Source organism: Homalodisca vitripennis, chromosome 3, assembly GCF_021130785.1.
Source record: "Homalodisca vitripennis isolate AUS2020 chromosome 3, UT_GWSS_2.1, whole genome shotgun sequence".
Lineage (NCBI taxonomy): Eukaryota > Metazoa > Arthropoda > Insecta > Hemiptera > Cicadellidae > Homalodisca > Homalodisca vitripennis.
This window is the reverse complement of record NC_060209.1, coordinates 74,211,519-74,237,203: the sequence shown is the minus strand read 5'-3', so window position 1 is coordinate 74,237,203 and position 25,685 is coordinate 74,211,519. Positions and strand designations below refer to the sequence as shown.

The 25,685-nt window shown below is 32.4% G+C and overlaps 1 protein-coding gene across 1 annotated transcript; it reads right to left on the bottom strand.

The window, feature by feature from the left end:
- Positions 1-1,514: 1,514 nt before the first annotated feature.
- LOC124357066 (peroxisomal targeting signal 2 receptor) lies at positions 1,515-23,231 on the bottom strand. The gene is made up of 8 exons (XM_046808472.1): positions 23,031-23,231; positions 19,168-19,334; positions 17,184-17,359; positions 14,403-14,516; positions 8,902-9,010; positions 6,924-7,117; positions 6,005-6,090; positions 1,515-4,489 (listed from the first exon to the last, which is right to left on the bottom strand). The coding sequence occupies exons 2-8, from the start codon at positions 19,271-19,273 to the stop codon at positions 4,300-4,302; spliced, it is 975 nt and encodes a 324-aa protein (XP_046664428.1). The 5' UTR covers positions 19,274-19,334; positions 23,031-23,231; the 3' UTR covers positions 1,515-4,299.
- Between the last annotated feature and the right edge of the window lie 2,454 nt (positions 23,232-25,685).

Here is a 25,685-nt window from a genome sequence, read left to right as displayed (position 1 = left end):
AAATTGCAATGGAATGAATTAGTTAAAACGCACTGCCCTCGATTGTGGATGACAGTTCATAGTGCATATATCTATAGCACTGTACTGTCAGCCAAAAATCGTGTAAGTGACATTATTACCTGTGGCAACATTCACAACTATAATACCTGAAATAGAAATAATATGGTTGTAGAATGTCATAATTTCCAATTTTATTGTAAAAAGCCAAAACATATGGGTTCAAAATTCTTTAATAAACTTAAAATTACCAAAAACTTACAGAAGAGACTAAAATGTTTCAAATTAAATTGTGAAATTACCAAACAACTTACCATCACATTTCTTCTCTGAATTTTTTGAAATTCATAATGGATAAAGATTGTATATATTTATGTTACTATTTATGGATTACAAACACCAACTTATGTATGTAAATATAACTGTTGTGTTTATATTCTTGTTACCATTCATGTAACCATGTGTAAACTTTAAATAAAGATGTTTCCGATTCTGGACTAGGGGTGCTCCAGCAAGCCAAAGGCAGGTGATATATAAACATTCCTTTTCCAAACTTTGAATGGCCGCAATCTAGAAACATTAAGGTGTATAGAGAAAAGTAAAGAAATGAAGTTGTTTAGACTTACGTAATATATGTAAAAATGTATGGGTTTGAATCTATGGTAGGAATTAGTTGAGTTAAAAATTTTCCTCAAATTTGAAACACCGCCTTCTTGAAGTAGGCTAGCTATTGGTTAAGACTAGCTAACGAACTCATCTAAGCTATGTACTGTCTAATCAAGTTTAGTCTGAATTTATTAGGAAATAAGGTAGGTAACTTGTTCACAATAATTATTCCCACAATATTGTATTTTATTAAAAAAATTTTGTACGTCTGCTACTAGAAACCATATGTGTTATCAAAAAACTCATTATAACAAACATTATTACAAATTACCTGAGAATTCAACAAAATTTTTGTTTTGCAATATAAGGCATAATAATTTATAATATAATCATTCCTTTCCAAACTTTGAATGGCCACCATTATGAAACCTTAAGAGATATAAAAAGTGAAAAAATAAAATGTTTTTATAATTTATGTGAAATGTGTAAAAATGTAAAATTTTGGGTCTATAATGTTCATGAGATGAGTAACAATTTTTACTCAAATATGAATTTCCTCCATTCTTTAAATGTTACTCAAAATGAACAAGTACTGCCTTTGTACCAAATTAATCTGGATATTTAAAAAATTACGGCAGTTATCGTGTTTACAAGCTCGCGATATATTGCATAAGCCCATACATACGTCGTATGTATAAAATTTTCAGATTATGGTGGTTTTGGAACAAGAAAATCCAAAAAATCCCCTGGAAAATCCACCATGCAATAGGCAGATTTCTATGAAATTTACACAAAATTCCAGTAATTTTCCAATACTGGTACATCTGCTTCCAAACGCTGTAAAATAAACAACTTTTTGCTTAACTAAGTTTGAATAAAAACGATAAGGAATAAATAACAGAAATAAAAAGTTTGATGACGCTCATCATTTAATACAAAATATTATTAAATTAAGTATAACAAAGAAATCACAGTAAACAGCAACATTTAAATAATTTACAGAATCTGTACACTATTTATAAATAACAAATATAAATTTGGTTTAAGAAAATGCCTAACCTCTCAATGTAAGTCTTTGCTTCCAAAAAGCTCCTCACAAACATATTTCTACTCACAACTAGAATTAGGATAAACATGTTTAAGTTTACCATAACGTAACATTCACATTCACTGAGATTAATCAACCACAAAATCCTCTGCAAGTGATTCCTTGAAGATTGTTCTGTTACAGTCTAAAGAATACAATTTACAAAACTGACAACAGAAACATCTTAAACCGGCAAGAAATTAATACAAAGATCTGAAATGCTGTAAATATTCATCTTTAAGGTTTCTTCAAGACACTATTCTATATCTGAGAAAATGTGCATTCCCTACCATGAGGTCATTCTGATTTATAAGAATATACAAATGGTGGACCAGAAAAATGAGAGAGAATGAAATTTATCTCAAAAATACAGTTTCTCCGCTAGTTTAGACGTGAACATGGAGAGCAACTCATCACCCAATTAAGTATTAAGATATTAAATGTTTATATGGAGGACATAACAAATTAATAAATCAAACATTTTTACCATTACAGTATACACTAAAAAATATGGTGTTTAGAAGTATATAAAACATATGTTGAAAATTAAACCTCACCCATGATTCTACAAACAGAAATAAGGGCATAAAAGTGTTTGAAGATTAATATTGTTGTTATGGGCTAAAACTTAAGATAATTAAATTTACTACAGCCAGTTCTTAAAATCCTCTTAAATGTATTATTTCTGATATTCAAAGATTTGTGATGGACACATTAAATGAATTTGAATTTTTATCACATCTCATGACCAATTAGTAAATTTTCTTCCAAACCGCTGGAAAAACATTACAAATATTTATAAATTAATGTCAGATGTGTCAGTAATTTGGGATACATCCAGGAAAAAATACATTCACAGCATTCCAACAACCACACTACACAAGAATCACACTGCGCTACTTACGAAACAGTACTTATTTATCTATCTCACTTGCTCGCACTTTGTTGACATTACAGGTTCCTACCAGTCCAATCATATATCGATCATTTAGTAAATATGTCAGCCTTAATTTGCTTACACTATTGGGATTTTAATGTAGTCTTTTGTCCTGGAGACAAAGTAAATTAACTCAACCCCCGAAGTCATTTTCAAACTTTACAAAGTGTCTAATACCTATGTTGAACTTTGTTCGTGGTTACTGGATCATTCATTGATTAATGGTTTTTGTCTATGAATCAACCAACCTCAGATTCTAACTGGGTTAACGCATTCACATTCTACATAATATATCTCATACACTCCCATGACTCAACAGGCAACATTCAAAATAAATATAAAAATATATAAATAAAACTCATTTATAAATATAGAAACATGTATCTGTTATTTGGGACTAATCAAAACAATCTTTTATGTTGTTCACAAATTAACAACCAGCCTGTCACAGTTTTGAACTATTAGTCTTGAATGTTACTTTTACAAAGAAAGTCTTGTAGTAGGTATGTTTAATATACCTTTTAATGTTCCTATATTCGAGTATGATACAGATCCTACATTAACTAATCATAAATGTAAGTGTGCAATAATAAAACTATAAAACTAAATGAAAGTTATTCTTTAACAAATAAAACATGCATTCTAAATCTGTAACCTTATTTACAAAAAGCATTTACCTTCATAAGTAGTATTTACATTAAGGGTACCTGTCACAGTAATGCTAACATGATTTAGATTTGATAGACACATAATATTAACTATTTTTAATTTAAACTAAAACGCCTATTTATGTTCAAAAATCAAATAAAATTAATATGGAATGGTTTATTCTGTTATAGGAATATAGATATTTACATTGAGTTAAAAATATATTAAATTGCCTACGTAAAAGTTAAAAAAACAAGTTGTAATGTTACTGTGGTGTAGGTTAAAGTTATTTACATTTTACTTTTAAGGTAAATCAAATTACCTTGATTAAAAGATTAATGGTAATGTCAGTGTTATTGGGAATCAAGCTATTTACATTTATTTTAAAAGTAAATAAAATTGCCTAAAATTAAATTTACAAAACAATGGTAATGTCTTAACTAGGCGAGAAATATTACTTTGAAAACACTATTTAAACCTAATAAATGTGAAAAATTCTCTGTACACGTTTACTTGTTAAAACCCTTCCAAGAATGAAGTAATACACTGACTTGATTGATGAACCAGTTTAAGTAAATGAACCCACATTTCCCATTAATTTAGAGAAAGAGCCATTATTTTTCCATTTGGAGCACCAAAGCAAAATTCCAACTCAGTTGCAAGCTGCTTCAACATTTTTTAACTAAATATATTTAAAAATTAACACTTTTTGAAGGCCAAGTGAAATATGTATGTTATGCAGTGAATATATTAATTCTAACTGATCTGCTGGAATTGCAGTGTGCAAAATGTAACTTAATACTTTATAATTACAATAGTGAAATTAAATGTAAATGAAATGTGAACATATAAAGTGGAACCGTTTTAGAACTGATTGTCCTTGACTTGTTGGGGTTTTTAAAACATTACAAGCCAAGAAATCGACTTATGGCCCTCAAAAGGTTAAATAAACAACTGTATAACAAAACACATAAAAATAAACAGGATTTGTTAACAATAGATTACAGTACGAGAGAGATGGAAACTAAGCGTGTGAGATGGTGGAGCTGGCTAAGTTGGCAAGACTGCGAGGTGTGAAGACATGGATTAGAGAGTCCCATCCACAGTCAGCTATTTGCCCTTGGACATGTTGGTTGAAATCCAGCCCATAGACAAACTCAGAGTGGTGTTTTATAGTTTCAATAGCTTCAGACGACGCTTTGAAATCCCAAATCCTGAAACAAAAATTTACATTTTCAAAGATTCATCAGTATTTGTATATATTCAAAATGTGTTTATAACAAAACTAAACATAACCTTTCTACACAAAATACTCCCTATCGTTGCTCAAGAGAAGATTTTATAGTAACAAGATTTCTTTCACTACACAGATAAATTTACTTCTATATGATTCAGGAACAGTATTTGTGTCACAGATTTTGCCCAACAATGACTGAAATCATTAATTTCAGCACTTTATTGCTTAGGAAGTGTGATTGATTCTTCAGAAATCACTTCATCAGTTATAGGAACAGGTGAAAAAAGATAGTAAAGTACTATATTGGAAACTTATTAGGGTCCTGGGTGGATTTTGTATGTCTGAGAGACAACACGATAATGTACAGGTAAAATGAGATAAAATACAGGGTACAGTGAAATAATATTAAAAATGTACTGAGATGCTACATAGTATCTTTGATTCTACAACTATTCCAGTATGACTTTAGAGACCCGATACTGTTCTTGGAAAGAGGTTTTATCCTGGTTAAGTGGGGATACTGACAGAGATGTAACCAGTGAGGGGGTCCAAGGGAACCGGATCCATCCCCATATTTTCAATTTTTTCAATACTTTTTTAGTAAACGATTATTATTATTTAAATAAATCAGTATTATTAACATGTACCGCTAAAAGATTGTTCTCAACAAAGAAATGGGCCAAGAACGTTTTAAGGAACAAAATGGGGCCTTAATCTCTGTGTACTATGGGAAATATCCGTTATCTGGACCTCCTCCAAATTTTTCCTGACTACGTTCTTGGCTAGTGAATATTTCCAAGGCATCAAGTTGAAACTTGCTAATACCCAACAGATTGTCTTTGATTGGCCGCATTGGATTTGGGGGATCATATCACGTACTTAATTACTGGTCTCCTTACTGTCTGACTGGATAGTCTTTTTAAAGTTTACTTATTATGTTGGGATCTGCAAGGCAAAAATTTATCTCTATTTTCTGCATGTGAGTCATTCAGTAGACTTAGCAAATTCTGTGGGGGGATATTCGTTGTTAGTTCATTGGTATACAGATCTACTTTATTCACCTTTCCATCACATTTTTAGATCTGACAGGTGTTTAAACCTATTACATGGCTGTACAATGGCTAGGACAGTGATGTGGTAAAAAATGTACTATTTCTTGGTCTATTGTGCACGATTGGTTTTCAATTGTTTAAAATGGTTTAAAAAAATTGACTTTTTCACTAGATTCTGACTCTAAAATGTTGGGTTTCCCGCTTTGCACAGGAGTAGCTGCTAATATTGAAATGTTGCCAGTTAAACAAACTTGACCATGAGGCAAAAGAATTAAAGGCATAGGTAGGGAGCACTGAAAATGGTGAAATGGGAGTCTGTTCCCAGTGTAGCATGAAAACATTCTATACTTTCATATGTATAAACGAAATAATCTTGTTAATATTATAAAAGCAACATCACATTTTTATGTGTTAGAGATTGTATTGTTTTATTAGATTACCTGGTTGTAAAATCGTAAGACACAGATGCTAATACAGAGAGATGGTGGGGAGAGAACTGTATCCTACGAACTGCATACTCACAACCCTGAAACAAGTAACATTTTTAATCAATGATTCATCCGTTTATTTTTCTAAGACCACAGTGCTACAATATTCCGCACAGCAAAATATGATACATCACAAAACCATTGACCTGTTAGTGTATACAGCCTCTAAACTTTACAGTATATCAAATGAATTTAGTGTAGAATGCAAACTTTTGCTTGAAACTGTATTGCTTCAATACAGCCATCCCAAGCTAAATTTTATAAAAATATGTATAGAAAATTAAGTCTGTTAAATGTAATACTGTTCTATATTTTCATTAAAAATGCATTTTTTACTTTAAATTATTTTCTTATATAATGTTTTAATCCTTTCACGATTTTCACTATAATATTACATTCATAGCGATTTCGTAAAAGTGTGCTACTGAGTAAACTATGCATTGTTACATTGCTCCTGTTTAATTCTGTTGTCTGCCATAATAATATATAAGAAGCAAGAAACATTTCTATGATAACTGTGTGTCACACTGATCTACGTTTTCAACTAGATGTGAGCATTTCCATGGTCCATTGTCATGTGTGTTTGCACCTTGGTGAGTTCGCTGCAGTAGCACAGTACTATTGGTGGCCAGTTTACTCTGATAGTTGCCAGAGAAAGAGTTCATTATGATGACAAATTATAAGTCTCAAATCAATATAAATCAGCTTGCAACTTATGTGAAAACATTAGCAAATTAGTTACGGATCTACAATATTGTACTGTGACTGTAACATGATAAGATGGCGATTCACGTTCGATTTGGTAACAATATGTCAGACTTCAATTTTTAAATGAAGTTGCAAATTTAGAACAGAATACAAACTGACTCACTTTTTGTTCGAATATGGGAGCTATAAAGTTGCGCAGATCCCAGCCGCGGATAAGACCGTCACTGCCACCAGTGGCGAGGATGTTCTGGTCATACTTGCACCAGCTGCAAGTCAGCACCTCAGCGTCATGGGCCTTCAGCGTCATCGAGGCTCTCTGGGGTACCAGTGAGTTCCATATCCTCAATGTGCCGTCTCCTGTGGAATAAAAGACAGAAAATCATGGAGAGGTACTTACAAAGAAATAGAAGAGTTTTTGCTACACAGCTCTTTCAGCAATGTATATAAAATCAAAACGTTGAGGAAAACGTAATACTGATAACAAACGATAATATGGTGTTTTATTTTAATTTAACTCCTCTATGTTTGTTATAAATCACTCCCAGACAAGTCTGCAGGTGGGTAGCTGATGGCTGCGACAGCTGCAATCTCATATGTATTGCACATTTGTTTATCAAGTGTGTTTAAAACAAAATTATATTCTATTATATTTGTAGTTTTTCTCATTAGCTATTTATCTTACTTATTTTATTTTCAGGGGAAAATAAATTAAAATTTCAGAGATAGATTAAGTGGCTTCAAATAGCCACACTTCTTCACTTGTACTCCATATATTATAAATAGAGGTTGGTTATGTAATTCATTTATAATACTTTATTTAGTATTTAGTTCATTTCTGATCAGAATGACATATATAAATTGTTATAGGATTTTGCTAACACATATTTCTATTTGGTTGCCTTTTAGCAGATGTTGTTTGTTCTACTTTCAGCCACCACACTAAGGCAGCATATGTGACCATTGGTTTTATTATGGTTTCGTAAATCCAATATATCATTTTGGGTTTAAGTCCCCACTTAAATCCAAAAAGTCTCTTACAGGCCTCAAGGGCCATTGTTGCTTTGGATATCCTGTTTTCAATATGGGAGTTCCAAGTGAGCTTTTCATCCAGGATTAAACCCAGGTATTTCACTTCTTTTGTTTGGTCGATGCTGATTCCCTCCAGAACAGGTTGTGTTAGCTGGAACTTTCTTTTCCTGGTAAAGGTAATCATATTTGTTTTAGATGGGTTGATCCGTAGACCTAAAAAAACATTAGCTGAAAACATTAGCCTAAAGAAAGCATTAGACAACTATATGACTTAAAGACTACCCATTTAGGTCAGGAAAATATGATTGTTCACTAAGTTAACCTAATTAAAAAAATTTCTACTGGAGTCCACATCAAAATATTCTGTTGATAATGGTGTTGAAGATGATATTAGATTTGTATTGTAAATTTTCAAATAACAGGTTAATACAGTTGTCACTTTTATAAACTGTGTACATTTCGTATTCTTCCAATGTTGACAATAAACTGCCCTTGCTACAGCGATTTATTACTTTTAGGCCATTTTCTATTTCATTCATGCTATGGTTTTCATCCAGTAGATGTTGGAAGAAGTAGACCTTTATTTATTCAATTTTATATTGGTAACGTATCCCTTGTATCTTTGTTTGAATAAATAACCGGCTTGTCCTATGTAATTTTTGGGGCAGTTTTTGCATTTTATTTTATATTTTATGCAGGTTTTTGATGTATTAGACAACACTGGAGTGTATAATATAAAATGAAAAGACTGCCCCAAAAATTACATAGGACAAACCGGTCGTTCATTCAAATAAAGCTACAAGGTATAAAAAGAACACTGTCCCAATATAAAATTAAGTAAACAAAGATTCATGAGTTATCCTGATCTTCATAACTTGGACTTTTAACCTCCTCAGTAACAGTAACAGGGGTCATAAACTAAGACACTAATATCCATTCTCATTAGATGCTCCAACAACCTTTGAAGACTTTCATAAATTTGATATTGTTCAATTCCGCTTTTGTTCTCAACTAAAACAAACTAAACAGGTTCAAGTTAGTAACTTAGCACTAAAGAGTTAATTATGTTTCTGAAACTTAAAAGATTTGGTATCCTTCTCTATATAACCTACCTGAGACAGATGAGAAGCAGGATGGTACATGGGGAGACCACATCGCATTGTAAACCAGTTGAGAGTGTCCAAGAAATGTTGCTAATGATACAGAACGATTTGGATCCCACTAAAATCAAAACAAGAAATTCTAAGAATAAACCTATGAGATGTAAAAATATTACTAAATTAAATAATGCATTTCATGACTAAATACAAAAATTAAAACAATGGTGTTTTTAGGGTGAGATGAAGAAAATGAAAACATAAATTCGATTAACAACCATAATAATACATTTTTAGCACAAGAAATCAACAATATTGATTACTGTGTTGTAAACCTTAAACAAAAACACAGATAAGCAGGTTTACATTGCAAAAACTTATGTGTAAAACTGCTTATTTTTGTAGGATATAGCACAGATTTCTTTACATTTTGAGACTAATTCTAAAGTAATAATTCGGTGTGTAATATTTTAACAAATCGTGTTTTTATTACTAAGTGTATTACTACGAAATGTATTAAGTATTTATAATTTGTTCATAGTGTAATCATAATACGTTTTGCAGTTTTTGGTTGCATAATAATGTATTATAGATGATAAAATCTTCATAGATGATCAAACTTGATATCATTAGAAATGTCCAATTTTATTATTACTTGGGTTTTTTGAAAGGTAAACAAAACCAATTAGTACTATTTTAATATTTTAACGTAATAGTTTAATGACACCATTATTGTGCTTTTTAATGAGTATTGTAACATTTGGTTATATGGACTAGGGGAAAGACAGGCAAAGTGGCCAAGGTGGGTAAAGTGGCTACTCCAGGTTATTCTACTGGATATGTCTGCTATCTAGTGGAAATCGCCGCAACTAGTTCATACCAATGGCCTTAGTATTCTCTGTGCGTCTGAGAGAGCAATCGTTCTTAAATTCTTTCTCGTGTTATTTTTTACGTTTTTCTACATGTCTGACTTTTGGTAAGTAGAAAATCTCAATACACGTAACTACGTAATAATTACGAATACGGTTATGAGCTATAATGCTATTTGGTAGTCTTAATTTAAGCCTCCAACTAATGTTTACTTGAAAGTGTTTTTTCACTCATGTTAGGCTTTTGGTTACAGTTCTCGTAATGGCATTTTCTACATATACAAAGTAATATGGCTAACTAATTTTAATTCTTGATGTACTATAAATTTAAATCAATTCTTGTGTTTTTATGGTAGAAAATATAATATTAGTTGGTAATAATTTTCATCTGTAAGCTGATAATGAGTGAATGTTCTGCCGAAATTCATTTTCCATTTTACTCTATGAATTGTTTTTGTTTATTTATGTGTGTTCATGTGTATTGAATGGTGTATATATATATATATATATAAATATATATAAATATATATATAAATAAATAGTCTATGTGATCTCAACATATTTATAGGTTCATACACTAATGAAGGTTGTGTTGGAGAAGAAAATTGTGTTTTATTTAATATGCTAATAGTCTATAAAACATTCTATTGTTTTTCGTAATTTGCAGATTATATCAAGATGCCGTACAAATATATAAGGAAATCAACCCAACAATCTTGGAGTGCAGAGGCAATGAAACAAGCTATTTTAGCTGTAAAACGAGATAAGATGCCATTTGCAACAGCAGCAAAACAATTTGATGTGTCACCAAGAAACACTCTCAAAAGAAGAGTCCTAGAGAAGAATCGTGATGCACTTGACGACAAAAAAATTCTGGGAAAATACAGGAAGGTGTTTACTGATGAGCAGGAGCTGGAACTTTGTCAACACATTATTGAAATGGAACAACGGTTTTACGGTGTCACGCAAAATGATTTACGCTACATGGCTTATAGTCTCGCGACCAAAAACAATATCGTTCGTAACTTTAATAAGGAGAAAAAGATGGCAGGCAAAGATTGGTTGGTAGGCTTCAAAAAAAGGCATCCACACACCACTTTGAGAAGCCCCGAAGCTACTTCTCTAGCAAGAGCTCAAGGCTTTAATAAAGTCAATGTAACAAAATGTTTTGATATTTTAAAAACAGTCCTAGATAATCAAGAGTATCCAGCTCATAGAATTTACAACTGTGACGAAACAGGTCTACTAATAGTTCAAAGTAGACACTCAAAGGTTTTTGCTTTGAAGGGAAGAAGGCAAGTCGGAGCGATAACTTCGGCAGAAAGAGGCTTACTTTCGACATTTGAAGTTTGCATGTCGGCTGGGGGAACTTTCATTCCACCCTATGTAATATTTCCCAGAAAGAACATGAAGGCTGAGCTTGCAGACAGTGCTCCCCCTGGATCAAAATTTGCATGTACTCCCAGAGGGTGGATGCAGACTGATATTTTCCTGAAATGGTTTGATCACTTTTTAGAACACGCCAAGCCTTCAAAAGACGCCCCAGTTCTTTTAATTTTGGATGGTCATGCAACGCACACAAAGAGTCTTGATTTTATCAATAAGGCTAGAGAAAATCACACTAAAGTTATATGTTTACCTCCACACACTGTAGTCATAAGCTGCAACCTTTAGATGTATCTTTTATGGCACCTTTCAAAGCCTATTACATCCAAGAATGTGAAAAATTCCTCAGAAATAACCCTGGAAGAGCTATCACACAATTTCAAATTAGCAGACTTATGGGAGAGGCATTTTTACGTGCAGCAGGCCCTACAACAGCTATTAGCGGGTTCCGCAAGTGCGGGATTTTCCTATTTAACCCTGAAGTGTTTGTGGACGCAGATTTTCTTACTGCAGAGGTAAGTGACATTCCAATGAATGATCCCCAACATGAAGAAGATTTAAATCGTATTGTAAATTAAGTTGACCCAGTAAATTCGTTGGAAGAAAATGAAGAGGGACAAACAAAATTACTTAGCTCGCCTTCATCCAGCGGTACAAATGTAAATGGAAAGAAGACAGCTAATGATCCAAGCAGTGAAGATTTGGCAGTTGCCGGACCCAGTGAAGTAGGCTTAGTTCGAAGTGTCTTTGAAGTAAGTCCAAAAGATATTTTTCATTTGCCAAAACAAACTATGATGAAGAAAAGTAAACAGAACAGAAAAAGGGGAAAAACAGCAATCATCACCGACAGTCCTTACAAAAACGAATTAGAAGAAGAAACTAAAAAGCGACAGGAGGAAGAGTCAAAGAAGAGAAAAAGGTCAGATATGAAGAAACAAACTCAAAAAACAAAAAAATCTACTCAATAAAGAAACGACTTAATTTTGATGTCGAAGAAGAAGCGGAAGTTGAAGAAGATTGCCTTTGTTTCTATTGCAATGAATCATTCTCCAGATCTAAAGACAATGAAGGGTGGATTATGTGTTCTCTCTGCAAGCAATGGGCCCACCAAGAGTGTGCAGAGTGCGAGGAAGAGGATGATGATTTTCAGTGTGACTATTGTAAAATGAAGCAGGCCTAGTGTATAAGCCTTTTCTTGCAATTGAATATTTAAAGGGTAATAGTTAATACTATATTCACTCAATGTATTAAATATTTTGACAAGGTAATATAAAATAACCTGTTAATTTTGCAAATGTGGTATTAATTCGTTCGCTCACCCATTCCACTTCGCCAGCCCTTAGCCACTTTACCCGACCTGTGAGGGTAAAGTGGCCACTTTGTACTTTCTTTAAAAAACCGTTTAAAGTTGATTTAAATTGTTAGGGTAAAAATAAAATACTTTATTATCTTAAACCTAATGTGTAATAGAAGATGTTGGTGTTAGGTTCAGTGAATTTGGTGATTCATAAAGCATTGTAAAAATTATGCAAACAAAAAAGTGGCCACTTTGCCCGTCCCTCCCCTAATACTTTAAGGCATGACTTTTAGTATACTTGTAATCCTAAAAGGGTTAAGATTCTATAAATATGTAGCAATCTAACACAAGAAACAAACATTTCCAAATAAAATAATAAGTACAGTAGATTCTCAGTTATCTGACCGTTGGTTATCCGACCTTCAAAGTTATCCGATTTTCCAGAGCAAACTATAATGTAACATGATTTTACGCAATGTGTCGTGTGATGCAATCCCTGCATTTTACTCGACTATACACACTAAATTTGTGTGCCAGGTGACAGTTTGATAATCTCATTTTCTCTTTGTTTTAGTGCGCTGCAGTCCTCAGTGCGTACATAGCTCTTTCACTGAGAGATCATTTTGTGTATCATTTCTTTGTTTCGTTTCAACTGTTTTGTTAGACTGTTACTCATGTTTTGACTTTGTTGTGTCTAAAAGTTGTGGCAATGGCTTCAAAACATAAAAAGATGGATGTTTCAATTGAAGAAAAACTGACAGCCTTGAAGAGATTAGACAATTATTGTGAAACTTATTGAAAGTAGTGCAAGATTATAACGAAGGAAAAACAACAATAAGAGGAAAGCAATGACATTGAAAAATGGTGCTCTCAGCGAGTCACAGCAACTGTTTTGGAAAAATTGAATACAAAAACGTAAGCGAAGCTTTATACCTGTGATTTACTCAACATAGAGATAAAAGTGTATCGATATCAGAACCAATCTTACAACAAAAAGCCTTAAAGTTTCAAAAATGAACTTAACAAAGGTGAATCTGATTTCACAGCTAGTGTAAGTTGAACCGATAGATGGAAGAAAAGACACGGAATTTGCCAGCTTAATAACGTGGCGAGAAGTTATCAGCAAACTGTGAAGCTGTTCAATTTTTTATGGACAAACTTCATATGCTATTGGACAGTGAAAGCCTATCAAGTGATCAAATATTTAACGGTGATGAGACTGGTCTCAATTACAAATTGTTACAGGCAAAAACACTAGTGTCAAAAGCCAAAGCAGCAGCACCAGTTTACAAACGTAACAAAGAAAGAGTGACAATTCTTGCATGCAGTAAAGCCACGGCAAATATGAGAATGAAACTGGCTATGATAGGCAAGTCGAAAAATCCGAGAGTGTTTAATGATGTTTCTAAAAAACCTTTACCAGTAAAAAATTACAATAAAAAAAATGAATGAGCTCAGAAATTTTAAAAGAATTTGTGCCACAAACAGAACAGTTTTTGAAATCCACAAATGAACCGTTATAAGTAAATATGTTTACAAACATAATTTTTATTGATTGTAATTAAATCTAGTCCACATTTAAAAAAAAAATTTTTACACTTATAACGATTTTCTAAGGTTTTAGGATAATGGGGTTTCTATAAATATTTGAAAGTGTTACGAGTATATAAACATGCCAACCTTGAGAGTTATTATCCCATCAGTGTTGTGCAAATTAAACGTCTCAACTAATAATATATCTTCAGTCTGACATATAGAGATGACAACCACATTTAAAATCTACATTTTTTCTGACTAAGCCGGAAAGGATATTTCACTTAAAACTAAATTGAGTGAGTATTTTTTTTTTAATATAATTAATTATGCATCTAATAACATACAGCTTTGTACTTTCGGAGTGTTCTTACTGTGCTCAACCACAACATTAGTCACTCAATTGTCATATAATATGTAATATAATTTACCAGTTTGACACTGCAGTCCCATGATGCTGAGAGGATGAACTGTTCTTGCCTGGTCTGGCTCCAGTCCACACTGTACACTTCCTTCTTATGCTCTCGTAGAGTTTGTGGAGGCAGCTAGAACAATTACGTAAATCATTGCACTTTACTGTTAGGGTACTTTTTATTTTTTTCAATGTGGAAACGAGTTCTTTTACACATTCTATACCTGCATACTCTCATCAAACCATGTATAATACAGTTTTTATAACACAATAAGTTACTCGCTTAAAGACATTGATACACATACATATTGTGCAACCAGAATCGCTTTCTTAATGCCTACAAGATTTACACATCTAACTGTACTGGACAGAATGACTCATGAAACTAATCAAACAAGAATTTGAAACTTGGTTACATTATTTTTAAGACATCTTTTGTGCCATCTACTTAGACACTTCCAAGGTGATATTTGTTATTCAGTTCAAGGCAAATGAAAATATAATAGCCTATAAAAATTGGTAAACAATTCTTAGTTTACCACCCTCTTGTCAGTTAATGCTTTTCATATTTAATTTTTTAATTCAGACACCAGTAAAGATTTAAAATTGAAATTTGGCACAATTATTGTCCTTGCAACCTCAAATACAGAGAAAAATTAATATTACATAATCAAATCATGTTTTAGGTTGGCTAGCAGTTTCTTAAGCTTGTTGATTTTATTGTTAAAAATTTTTAAAGCTTAGTAACGTAAAATCTTACATTAATTTAAACTTTCTGACCAATTTTTATGATCTAAGTGTCAACATGTTTGTATATATAATCATAGTCTTATTAACTTAAACTTAAGCGATAACAATTACAACTGTTCACCATTTTGAAACATGATATGATAATCTAATATTAATTTTTCTCTTGACTTGAAGCTGCCAAATTTAAACTTTTCTTCTTCACTTTTCAAGTCAAAAATACAATATAAAAAAACATGCACACAGTAAAGTAGCATTTTTGACCCATGACGGCTATATATTATGTGGGCTGTCCAGAAAGTAACAGACGTTTTGACATGGTGTGGCAATTGGCAGGACTAGCATCACTATATTGGCATCTACATGTTAAACAATTATGTAGTGATAGTTTAATTCCTAGGCTAGATGACAGACATACCTATTTTATCAGTACAACTGAGATAAACATAACTGTGAATTTAGGTTCAAGGAATAATAGTGAAAGCCAAGTGAAGCAGTGGTGCATTGATTAAAAAAAATGGACGAACCAGTGTTCACGATGAGCATCACAGTGGTAGGCCTAGAAGTGATGATTTTGTGGCAAAAATCAATTAAACAATCTGTGAAAATCGTAATTTCACAAATATGGAACTCATAGAATATTTCCCCTAACTTAATGGACTTTAGTTCATGAAACTGTGGTTGGTAACATTGGTTATACACAAATTATGTGCCAAGTGGGTTCCAAAATCCTAACAGAAGACCACAAAACATGCTGCATACTGACACTTCAGACTTGCTAAAACACTGACATCTTAAGACTAAAACAAAAGAGGAAACCATGTCATCAATCATATTGTAACTGGTAACGAGACTTTTGTAAAGCATGTCAACTGTAATACAAAACAGCAGTCAATGGAATGGAGACACACGCATTTACCCAAGAAACCGAGGAAGTATTCGCAAACACTGTCAGCAAGAAAAATCATGGCTACTGTGTTTTAGGAATGTGCAGAGAGCAATACTCGTTGATTTTCTTGAATGTGACTAATCTGTCAACTCAGAGTTATTTTACCAAACACTCAGAAACTCCACAACACTCGTCCACATACGACCAATCATACCCCAGAACTCTTGGATAGTTTCGGATTGGATGTTTTCAATCATCCGCCGTACAGCCCGGATTTGGCCCTGAGTGACTACCATTTGTTCCCACCGATAAAGACGTGGCTTGCTACGCAATAATTTGACATTGACGCTGAACTGCTGCCAGTATAAAATAATGAAAGGAAAAAATTCTCACCCAAAATTTTTCAGGAAAAGGTGAGAAGAGTTAGATCTAGTTAAATAATTGTGAATATAAAAAAAAATTTTGCACAATTGTAAAAAAGGTTTCTAGTCGTGAATCTAGCCTGAAATTTAAAAAAAAAAGTAAAAAGTAAAGAATGTCTTATTTTACCAGGCGAAGTTAGGGCTAAGAAGCTCTCTCTAACACTTAACCTGGGGACCAACGGCTTAAAGGTGACTTCCGAACCACCACCAATGGCCGGGCAGGCGGGCCGCTTGCAAGGACAGGATCGCTCAGCGGTCACCTGTCCAAGCAGCAGCCACGCTCGGCGTTGCTTGATCTGGTTATCTTGCGATAACCGCCGTACCCACTACACTGCGCCATTGGCCATTTGGCCATTGGAAATTTAGGGTCTGTGTCTAATTTTTAAGCAAAGCAGGTCTCATAACCCACAAATTTTAATTTTCGTTCCAATCGTTCCAAAGTAAAAAAGAGATTAGCTTCACAACAGAATAATAGGATACTCTAGAAAAAAGTCCATTCTCTCATTTTCAGATCTAAGGAGCTTAATAATTTTGTAAGATATATGAAATGAGATACAAAGGTCATGTGAAGATCAAATTGTGGTGGAATCCAAACCTGGAAGGGCGTTTCATTATTCTTCCCTTTACAATTTCCTATTCTTTTGGTTTTTACTAGCAGATTTAATAAGCAATTTTTTTTTACTCCAGTCTTCTAATCATCAAACACAACACAAATGAAAAGTCATTGAAAAAATGGACGAACCTGAGGACACAAGATGTTCCAGAGCTGCAACACCCCGTCTCCACTGGCAGTGACAACGATGTTAGCATCTGTCTCACTCCAGACTACATCGAACAATCCATCTGGCCACTGAGAAGTGGAGAGTTCCACCAGCGATCCATCAGGCGTTACTTCCAACACAAACAGTGTGCCTCCACCTTAACAGAACAAAAATATGTTGTTTAAATTCAGTTAAACCACTACATTTAGCAGTATTCAGGATAGCATATTTTTTCAGTACCAACAAACAATTTAAATTAATTAAAACATTGTCAGGACCAACATTTGTTGAGAAATTGAAAAAGATTTAACTCCAATTCTTATGCTTGATGGGAATTCATAAGAATACCCCTACATTCAGCATTAAACAGGTGAACTCCAAATGTGTGTGCTTCAAGCACAAAGTGACAGTTACAAGAAGCAAATGTCTACAAACCGTTATGTGACTCACTGTTTGATTTTGTTACTTCCAATAATACACAGCCTATTTCATCCTTCATAAAAGTCTGAGGCTTTGATTCCAATTTAATTTATTTTTATTAACTTATTTTGTGAATTTAATTTATGTATTGTGTAGTACATCATGTTAGTTGCCACCATATAACTTCTAAACGTCTCACGATCCAATCTTTTCGCTTCTTTTGAATTGTGATATTTTTACAGACTATTAATAAAATTTATCATTATAAAATGTATTCTACAGTGGTGAGAAACATCATTCTTTTCGATTTGGTCTACAATTTTATTTTCAGTTATAATGCCTTAAATAATGTTTCTGCCAGCCCATTGATCTAACATATTATATTCCAGATGATATTCATATGTTTTAGAATGTGTGACGTCCTAACATAACTGCAAGCTGTTCTCATTCTTACACTTCTCCCCACTAAACAAATGCAACATATTTTGTGGTTTTTTTCTAAGATGAAAATAAAATTCCAGATTGTTTTAGTATTAAACCTGTAATAACAGGATTACAAACATTTTCTGTCATTGAATGTTACAATTAAAAAAACACTGTGTTTTGAGGACTTCCTTCTTCTTCAGGACAAAACACTTCAGAATAAGATTAAGAATGCAAAATTTAAATTAATTAATAGTACTGTTTTGGTATATATAAGATAACCAGTAAATTTTTTGTATAAATTTCTTTTTGTATGAAAGCCTATAGGCCTACTTTATTGTACTCTTTGTATTATGCCTTTTATCATATTAAGCAACCTTTCTGATAGTTTCGTCATAGAAATTTACCACTTGATTTAACAGTGAATGCAATACAGATATTTTACTACTATTGTCGTCATCACAGAGATGCTTCTTCAGTTGCAAAACACATGGTAACCACCAGGCACTAGATTTGGGGCTGTATACAGGATGATCAAATTGTTTCCAGACAATTGTCGAGATGAGGTCTTGACATCGTTTCGTCGAATGTGGTCGGCAGAAAAACAAACGTGCAGCAAAACAACACTTTTTTATTGATAGGTTGAATAAAAATGGCATAAAAAACACTTTTTGAAACTTGGGGAACCTCCTCTGATAGCAAAGAAATCAAGAAACGTCTGTTCATTTTCACTTTTTCATTCACTTTCTGCACCAAATTGTCAATGATTAATGAGTCACCCCCACTCTGTTTTTATCACGAATATTCTTTCGGCTATTTTTTAAAGCTCTCGACCTGTAAATACAATTGATTTTTGCCGTAATGGTATCTGTAGCTTGCCAACAGATGTAGGTAGACATCTGAGAGCTGTGTTCAGAAAAACCTACCTGTGAAAGGAATGTTAAACGTAATTTATAAATCCATGAAACTGAAGAACATTTCATAGTTCTCTATAGTTATAAAGTGTGTAACTAATAAACTAGAATAATGAAATATTGTTTTATTTAATTTACTGAAAGTTCCCCATAAAATGCAAATAAAATAACTAAATGATTTTCTTTTTAACAGGATAGATGTAGTTACCTGCCAAACCAAAGTACTGTGAAGTAGCACACACAATCTTTTCAGGCTGGAATGGAGAAAACCGAACAGAGTAGCCATGTCTATTGGGCGTGAGGTAAGTGGGCATGCTGCTACCACAAGTGAGATTGTCAGTTTCAGCACAACTCACTTATGGACTATCTGGTTACCTGAAACATTAACTCTTTATTACTGAAGCATATCCAACAGGAGAATTAAACATAAATGTTACATCATTTCAGCCCTCCATCCCTCATTGCCTAGTTTAGAAAATTACTTAATTCTAATATTTAATAAAATGTTGAATACAGTTCACTTTTGGCTAGACATACGTCAGAGTAGCAAATCTTTATTTTGAGTAATGACTTTATTGCACTCGTCATCCTAAACATAACTATTTGAGGTTCCAGGGGATAGTTTATGCCAGGCGGATATGAGTGCCTCTAGCCATCAGTGTTAACCTGCATTGATTGCAATGAACGATAAACATTCCTTGAGATACCTTTTACTTTTACTCATTAAAGTCCACAGGTTTGATCCCAAATACCATGAAAAACAATTTCAGAGAGCATATTGTAGGCTAAACTTCCTTATCCATAACTTAAAACCAGTGGTGTATATAGAAAATTATTCCGGACCCGGCTGTGTGGTTTAGGAGGTTTCCTAACCTCAAAATACAAGGGCTCGGGAATCTTCTCCTGAAAATTTAGTAAGCTATTTAAGACCTCATAAATGTGTTCTAGCTCAAAACAAATTACTGAGTGCAATTTTAATGTTGCTTAAGTGTTGGGGTAGTTTTAGACTACATATTATTGTACTCAGGTTGTTTATAAATTAATTTATTCTGCTATTTTCTCTTTCCCATAAGACCAATGTAAACATGTTCGTTAACGCTCAGGCAAATTCCATTGAATAACATGTACTATCATCGACCTCAATATTTTTATATAGAAATGAAGCTTTATACAAAATTTCAAGTTTACAGATTAGTTTTTAGACAAAAAGAAATGAAATTTACCAGTCCCTCCAGTGATAGGCTTTGCTAACACTCAATCAATAAAATATAATAAAATAAACTCCTAAATAATATAATGATTTGTAACAAGTAAGCAAACAAACAGTAAGTAGGGCATTCCTTACAAAGCATTTTAGAAGCTTGTTCAAACTGGGTAGCAAGTTTAAAAAGTGATTGATGTGCCTTTTAACCATAATTTAAAAATATTGTATTTATTGCTATTGATATGAAAACTGAGTCCGATACTCAATACCCTCAAAATATGAACAAAATGGACATTTTATTACTGCACTAAACAAATATAAAACTCCAGAATATTGCAATAGAGATGAAGTGTATAAAATTTAGTGAAACTTATAGAATGATTCGATATTAAATGCCATTGTTATATTTATTTTATTAAGAATTGTAATGTATTATTTTTGTTGTTAATGTAGGCCTAATATAATTCTTGTTGCATATGATTATTATGTAATATCGAAGTTAGATAATATATTTAATCGTTTGATAATAATTGAATAATGAGTGTAGGCCACTTAATAAAGTTTCCCATGTTTAATTTCTATATTCCACTGCTAGGTAACAACATGTCATTCAGTAAAAAATCTAAATAGACTATATATTGTTGCAAATTTTATGCTGCTTTCAAAATTATACAGTTTGCAGCACTTTTTTCTACAAATCCACAAATGAAGCTTTATCATTTTATAAAGGAACAAACAACAAATCAATTAATAGGTTACCTGTATTTATGACCCTAAGACAATATTTTATGTAATATTCTACCTAAATGAGATTAATAACAAACTGATATGAATTTTATAAAAACAATACATTTATATATACCATTTGTATAAGGAAAGAGTAGTTGCTCTATACTAAATTGCTCGAGGACAACTCCTCTTTCATTCTGTGACCTGTTATTCAGCAGAATAAAACCCAACAAAACTGGTAATTATGAGTAAATTGGTTACCTATTTCTCTTAATAACTAGGTGAATTTTTCTTTATGGATTGGTAAACATTTTCATGATCGCAAGTCATGATAGCAAAAGCTTGCATAATATACATACCAGATGAAAACGGTGCTTAAGGATACCTTCCTCTTCCTGCCATCTCCTGGCAGGAAGTTGGCAGAAAAAACAAGGCTGCAGTATAGTAAGAGGCCACCACTGCAATCGTATCAGAGTACTAAATTATCGGTACTTTGGGATTATACCGACCACACCAGTATGAAGAACACAAAAATAGAAATTTATAGAAACAAACATGATAGAACGAAAAAAACAACTCTTCAATTACAAAATTTTACAAGCATTTCCAGGTATTGTGATCGGTATTGTTGTCGCTGTTATCTTATCTTTCTCGAGAATCCTGATTACGGCAGGCCGCGCGGCATCACGTGATTTGCACGGTACATAATTACCTTTCCATTACAATTCAATTTATATTTCTGATTAGCCCCTCTAGAATTTGATATTTTACTGATAGGTACTATCTCGAGGGATGTTTTTCTTTCGTCGACATCAGCGCGGGGCAGCACCGAAGGTGCTGCCGAAGCCCGCGCTGATGGCTGGAGGCACTCGCATTTTGGGTGGCGGAATGTGATCAAGAATAAAAACAAGTTTTGAGTGTTTTTTAAATAAAGAGTTTAGTTTGGTAAATGTTTGTTTTTGTTGAATTTTTGTGTTTGGAGAAATGTAGAGGTAAAACACGGAAGTACAACAAAGCGATGCACCAGCTGAACGGGCGGCGAGACTCTGCAATCACGTTATCTACTAGACGCTCGACTTTGACCTCTGTCTGAGGATGGGATCTGTAGAAACGAAATGTGAAATAACGATTCATGTCTGGGTGTGGTCGGTATAATCCCAAAGTACCAAATTATCAATTATAAATACTTAAACTATAAAACACAAAAACATTTTAATTATAGTTATTTATAATTAATGTTTATCAGCTCATTTAATGTATGAAATAACAATATTGTTCCAAATTAATTAAAACAAAGTATAATCATTTATATGGTATTTTAGTAATGGCCACTAGTATATGTGTTGTCTCTAGCTGTCACACACATTTATCCTTAAAAACAGTAAAAAGTAACTAAATGTTAACTTAAACTGTTTTGTTTTGTTACATTTTATAGATACACATAACATATATAGTTTTTATTCCTCAATAAATGATTAATATTTAAGATTTTAAACAGCTAAATTATATTATAATTTAAAAGTATCTATAACGTAATTCACGTCAAAAAATTTGTTTCTACAGTTTAGAATTATTATATATATATATAATTCTATTGTGGTGGTGGCCTCTTATTATACTGCAGCCAAAACAAAATGTTACTTATAAGTAAAGTGGTTCTTCCTCTTTGCAACCATGAAAGATTTGTGAATATTTACAGTATCACGAGTCACGAAATCAAGAGTTTGTGAACGCCCCAGATAGGCTATGATAACAGTTGAACAACCAACATTCTCGCCAGAAATCTGGCGATCACCATTTCTAAGGTTAAGTGAAATAGAAGGCACTAATCATTAAGCTAAATGTTGCATTACTTTTCTCTACACCACTAATACAACTTACTTGTCTACTTTATTTTTTTCTTATATGAATTAAAGTGTCCATGTCTTTTACTATTTTAGCCTATTCCTCATAAGCATAACAGGATTAGTAAATAATGTTTAAATTGTAAAAACCAATCAAAATACATTTTTAAATATTGTTGCTTAACACCAAGTGTTCAAAGGCTTACTTCTTTTTGTCAAAGCTCTGAAGTTTTCGCATGTCATCTAGGCTATATAGCATAATTTAGTAAAAAAGAATAAATTTCAAACTTACACACTTTCATCCATTTCTTGCAGTACTGTTGGATTCTAAATTCCAAAGAAGTCATAAAGTTTGTAGCAATGAATGAAAGAGGAAAATGAATTTTGAGATAAGAAAATCTAAAAATTCTCAACATTAACACAAATTTTGTTTCCGAAATGTCATTTTCACATGTTTTGCTCTTGTTCTGCTGATTCAGAGACAGCACTGTTTTCTATTTATCAACGCCTTAATGATATCGTCATTGAAACGAAATTATGAGCTGTTCATATACAATGCATGTTTTGATTTCTTTGAAGCGTCTAATTCCCAAGTTTTTTTTTAATTTTGTAATTATTAAATAGATAAATAGATTCTATGATACTGCGATTTCCTATTGGGAATTAATTCAATTTTAAATATGATTTTGAACTTTTATTAGAAACTTACAAACATAAATATTATTTCTTTATACTAACAAATTACTTATTATAATTGTAATTATAAGTTGACAATCTATAATTTATGACTTTGTAAATGTTGTAATAGCTGCACATTTTAAGCTCCCTGCCAAATTAATTTACTAAACTATGCTTAATAAAAAAAAAAAAATAATTTCTGTTTACATCAGTCGCAGGCCTAGTAAAAATTTTCAAAGCTCGTTGCTTTTAAGAATTTATTCTCTATTCTAGAGTGTTAAAAATATATTGCACTATGATCATTATATCAAACCTACTGATACATCATCTAACCTCTTTTCTTTCAGAAAATCACTTATAACAAGAAACGTTTCATCCTTAAGTACTTTCTAAAAAAATGGAAAGGCATTGTGCTTTATTTTGTAGAAGTATATAAGCATTTATAAGTGTCTTATGAATACCCGTGTCCTTTAATTTATTTCAGGAAAAATGTGTATGGAATAGTTGAATACTTTCCGATTCATCGTAATGCAAATTTGTAGTAGTAGTTTAACATACACCAATGAATGTTGCCAGTTAAATGAACGGTGACTTAAAAATGTACAATGTTAGTTTCTTATGGTTCAGTGTTTTCCAGATATGTTTTAATCCAGATATTTTGTTAAAACTATTCAGCTATATTCGTATGAGTAATAAGAAAAAATGTTGTTGTAAAATGTAATATAGATGGAGTCAGAAAAGCAATAAAATAGTAATATTTCATTAAAGTTAGTCTTTCATTTACATATGAAGTGAGACTATTGAAAATATGGAGGTTCAAATTTGGTATTTTGGTGAAACCGTACATGATTTTCCAGAAGTATAATTATATTATTGGTGAGTTAAAAACTAGAAGACATGGATAGTTATAGCCCAAAACAAAACACGATAGGATAGGTCATGGAAAGGATTGTGATGTTAACGAAGCCTATCAGGGTAAAATTTTTTTTACAAAAGCCTGAAGGACTTGAAATTGAAGAACAAAATAAAATACTGATTGGTTCTGACGCACAAGGAGCAATAATTACAGAAAGACATGAAAAACTAAAATGTGAACTGATGATAGCGATGAAAACATTGTTAAGCTGGATAATTTTTAGAGGCAAACCACCCTGGAATAGTTCTACAGATGATAATTCTAGTTCCATAGGTGCTTCAGTAACTAGTTTGTTTAGACCATCTAGAAATATACCAGATTTGTGCACTTTACAAACGTTAGGAATTTCTGACACTTATGAGGTGAAGAAAAAAGAAGAAAACGAACGTATAGCACTTGAATCGTTCAAAAGCAGTGATACAAATCAAGATAACTTAAAAAATAATACAGTTATGGCAGAAAGAAGACTTCAGAGTAGTACTAGAAGGTAAATAAAGAAGGTTTTTTTGAAGAATATAAAAATGTACTTAAAGAATGGAAAACCCTAAGAATAATAAACAAAGTATACAATAAAGAAAAAGTGGAAGAGAGTTATTACTTGCCTCATCATCCAATAAAATAAGCACAATACACTAAAAATTAGGCCAATATTTTAAGCTTCAAGCAAGGCAAAGAATTGTTTATCTTTAAATGACTATTTTTAAAAAGGGGCCTAATTTGGTTGAGGAAATGCCACAAACATTGACAAGATTCAGAGAAAGCTGTAGGCCTATGTAGTAATTACTGATATTAAACCGGCGTTTTTACAAATGTTTCAATAAAACTGATCAAGATTACTTAATATTCTTTTAATGGGAACATTCTTAGAAGCAAATTTTAAAGGTATATCAACATTGTAGAGTATTTTTGAGTTGAACTGCAGTCATTCTTCGCACCTTTACTCGGTGCTACAATAAAGTTATAGAAAGCAGTTCAAAAAAATATCCTCTAAAATTAGAATAATTGACAAAAATCATTTTATGTGGACATCAGGGTGACATCTGTAAAGAATTTAACGGAACTTACAACATTCAAGAAAGATTCTACTGAGTTGATGAACAAAAGAATGTTTAATTCGACAGATTAGGTGTTTTCTGAATCAAATACAGTTATAGTGTTTTAGAACTTTAGTGGGACCCTAGAGAAGACACATTATTCTGCAACATTTCAAACAATCATGTTCAAACACCAGTAACAAGAAAAGTTATCTTTCCAACTGTACATAGATTGTTTGATTCCATATGTTTTACATGTCATATAAGTTTATTTCCAAAACTATTGTTGCAAAAAGTTGGAGTAGCAAATTGAATTGGGAC

What these genes read in the sequence shown, in the direction of transcription:
- LOC124357066 (XM_046808472.1), bottom strand. Translation starts at nt 19,273, where the DNA reads ATGCCCACTTACCTCACGCCCAATAGACATGGCTACTCTGTTCGGTTT. An exon ending in GGGACTGCAGTGTCAAACTG is followed by an intron (nt 9,011 to 14,402) that starts GTAAATTATATT and finishes TTTTGATTTTAG; the next exon opens with TGGGATCCAAATCGTTCTGT. An exon ending in TCTTACGATTTTACAACCAG is followed by an intron (nt 4,490 to 6,004) that starts GTAATCTAATAA and finishes TTTTTGTTTCAG; the next exon opens with GATTTGGGATTTCAAAGCGT.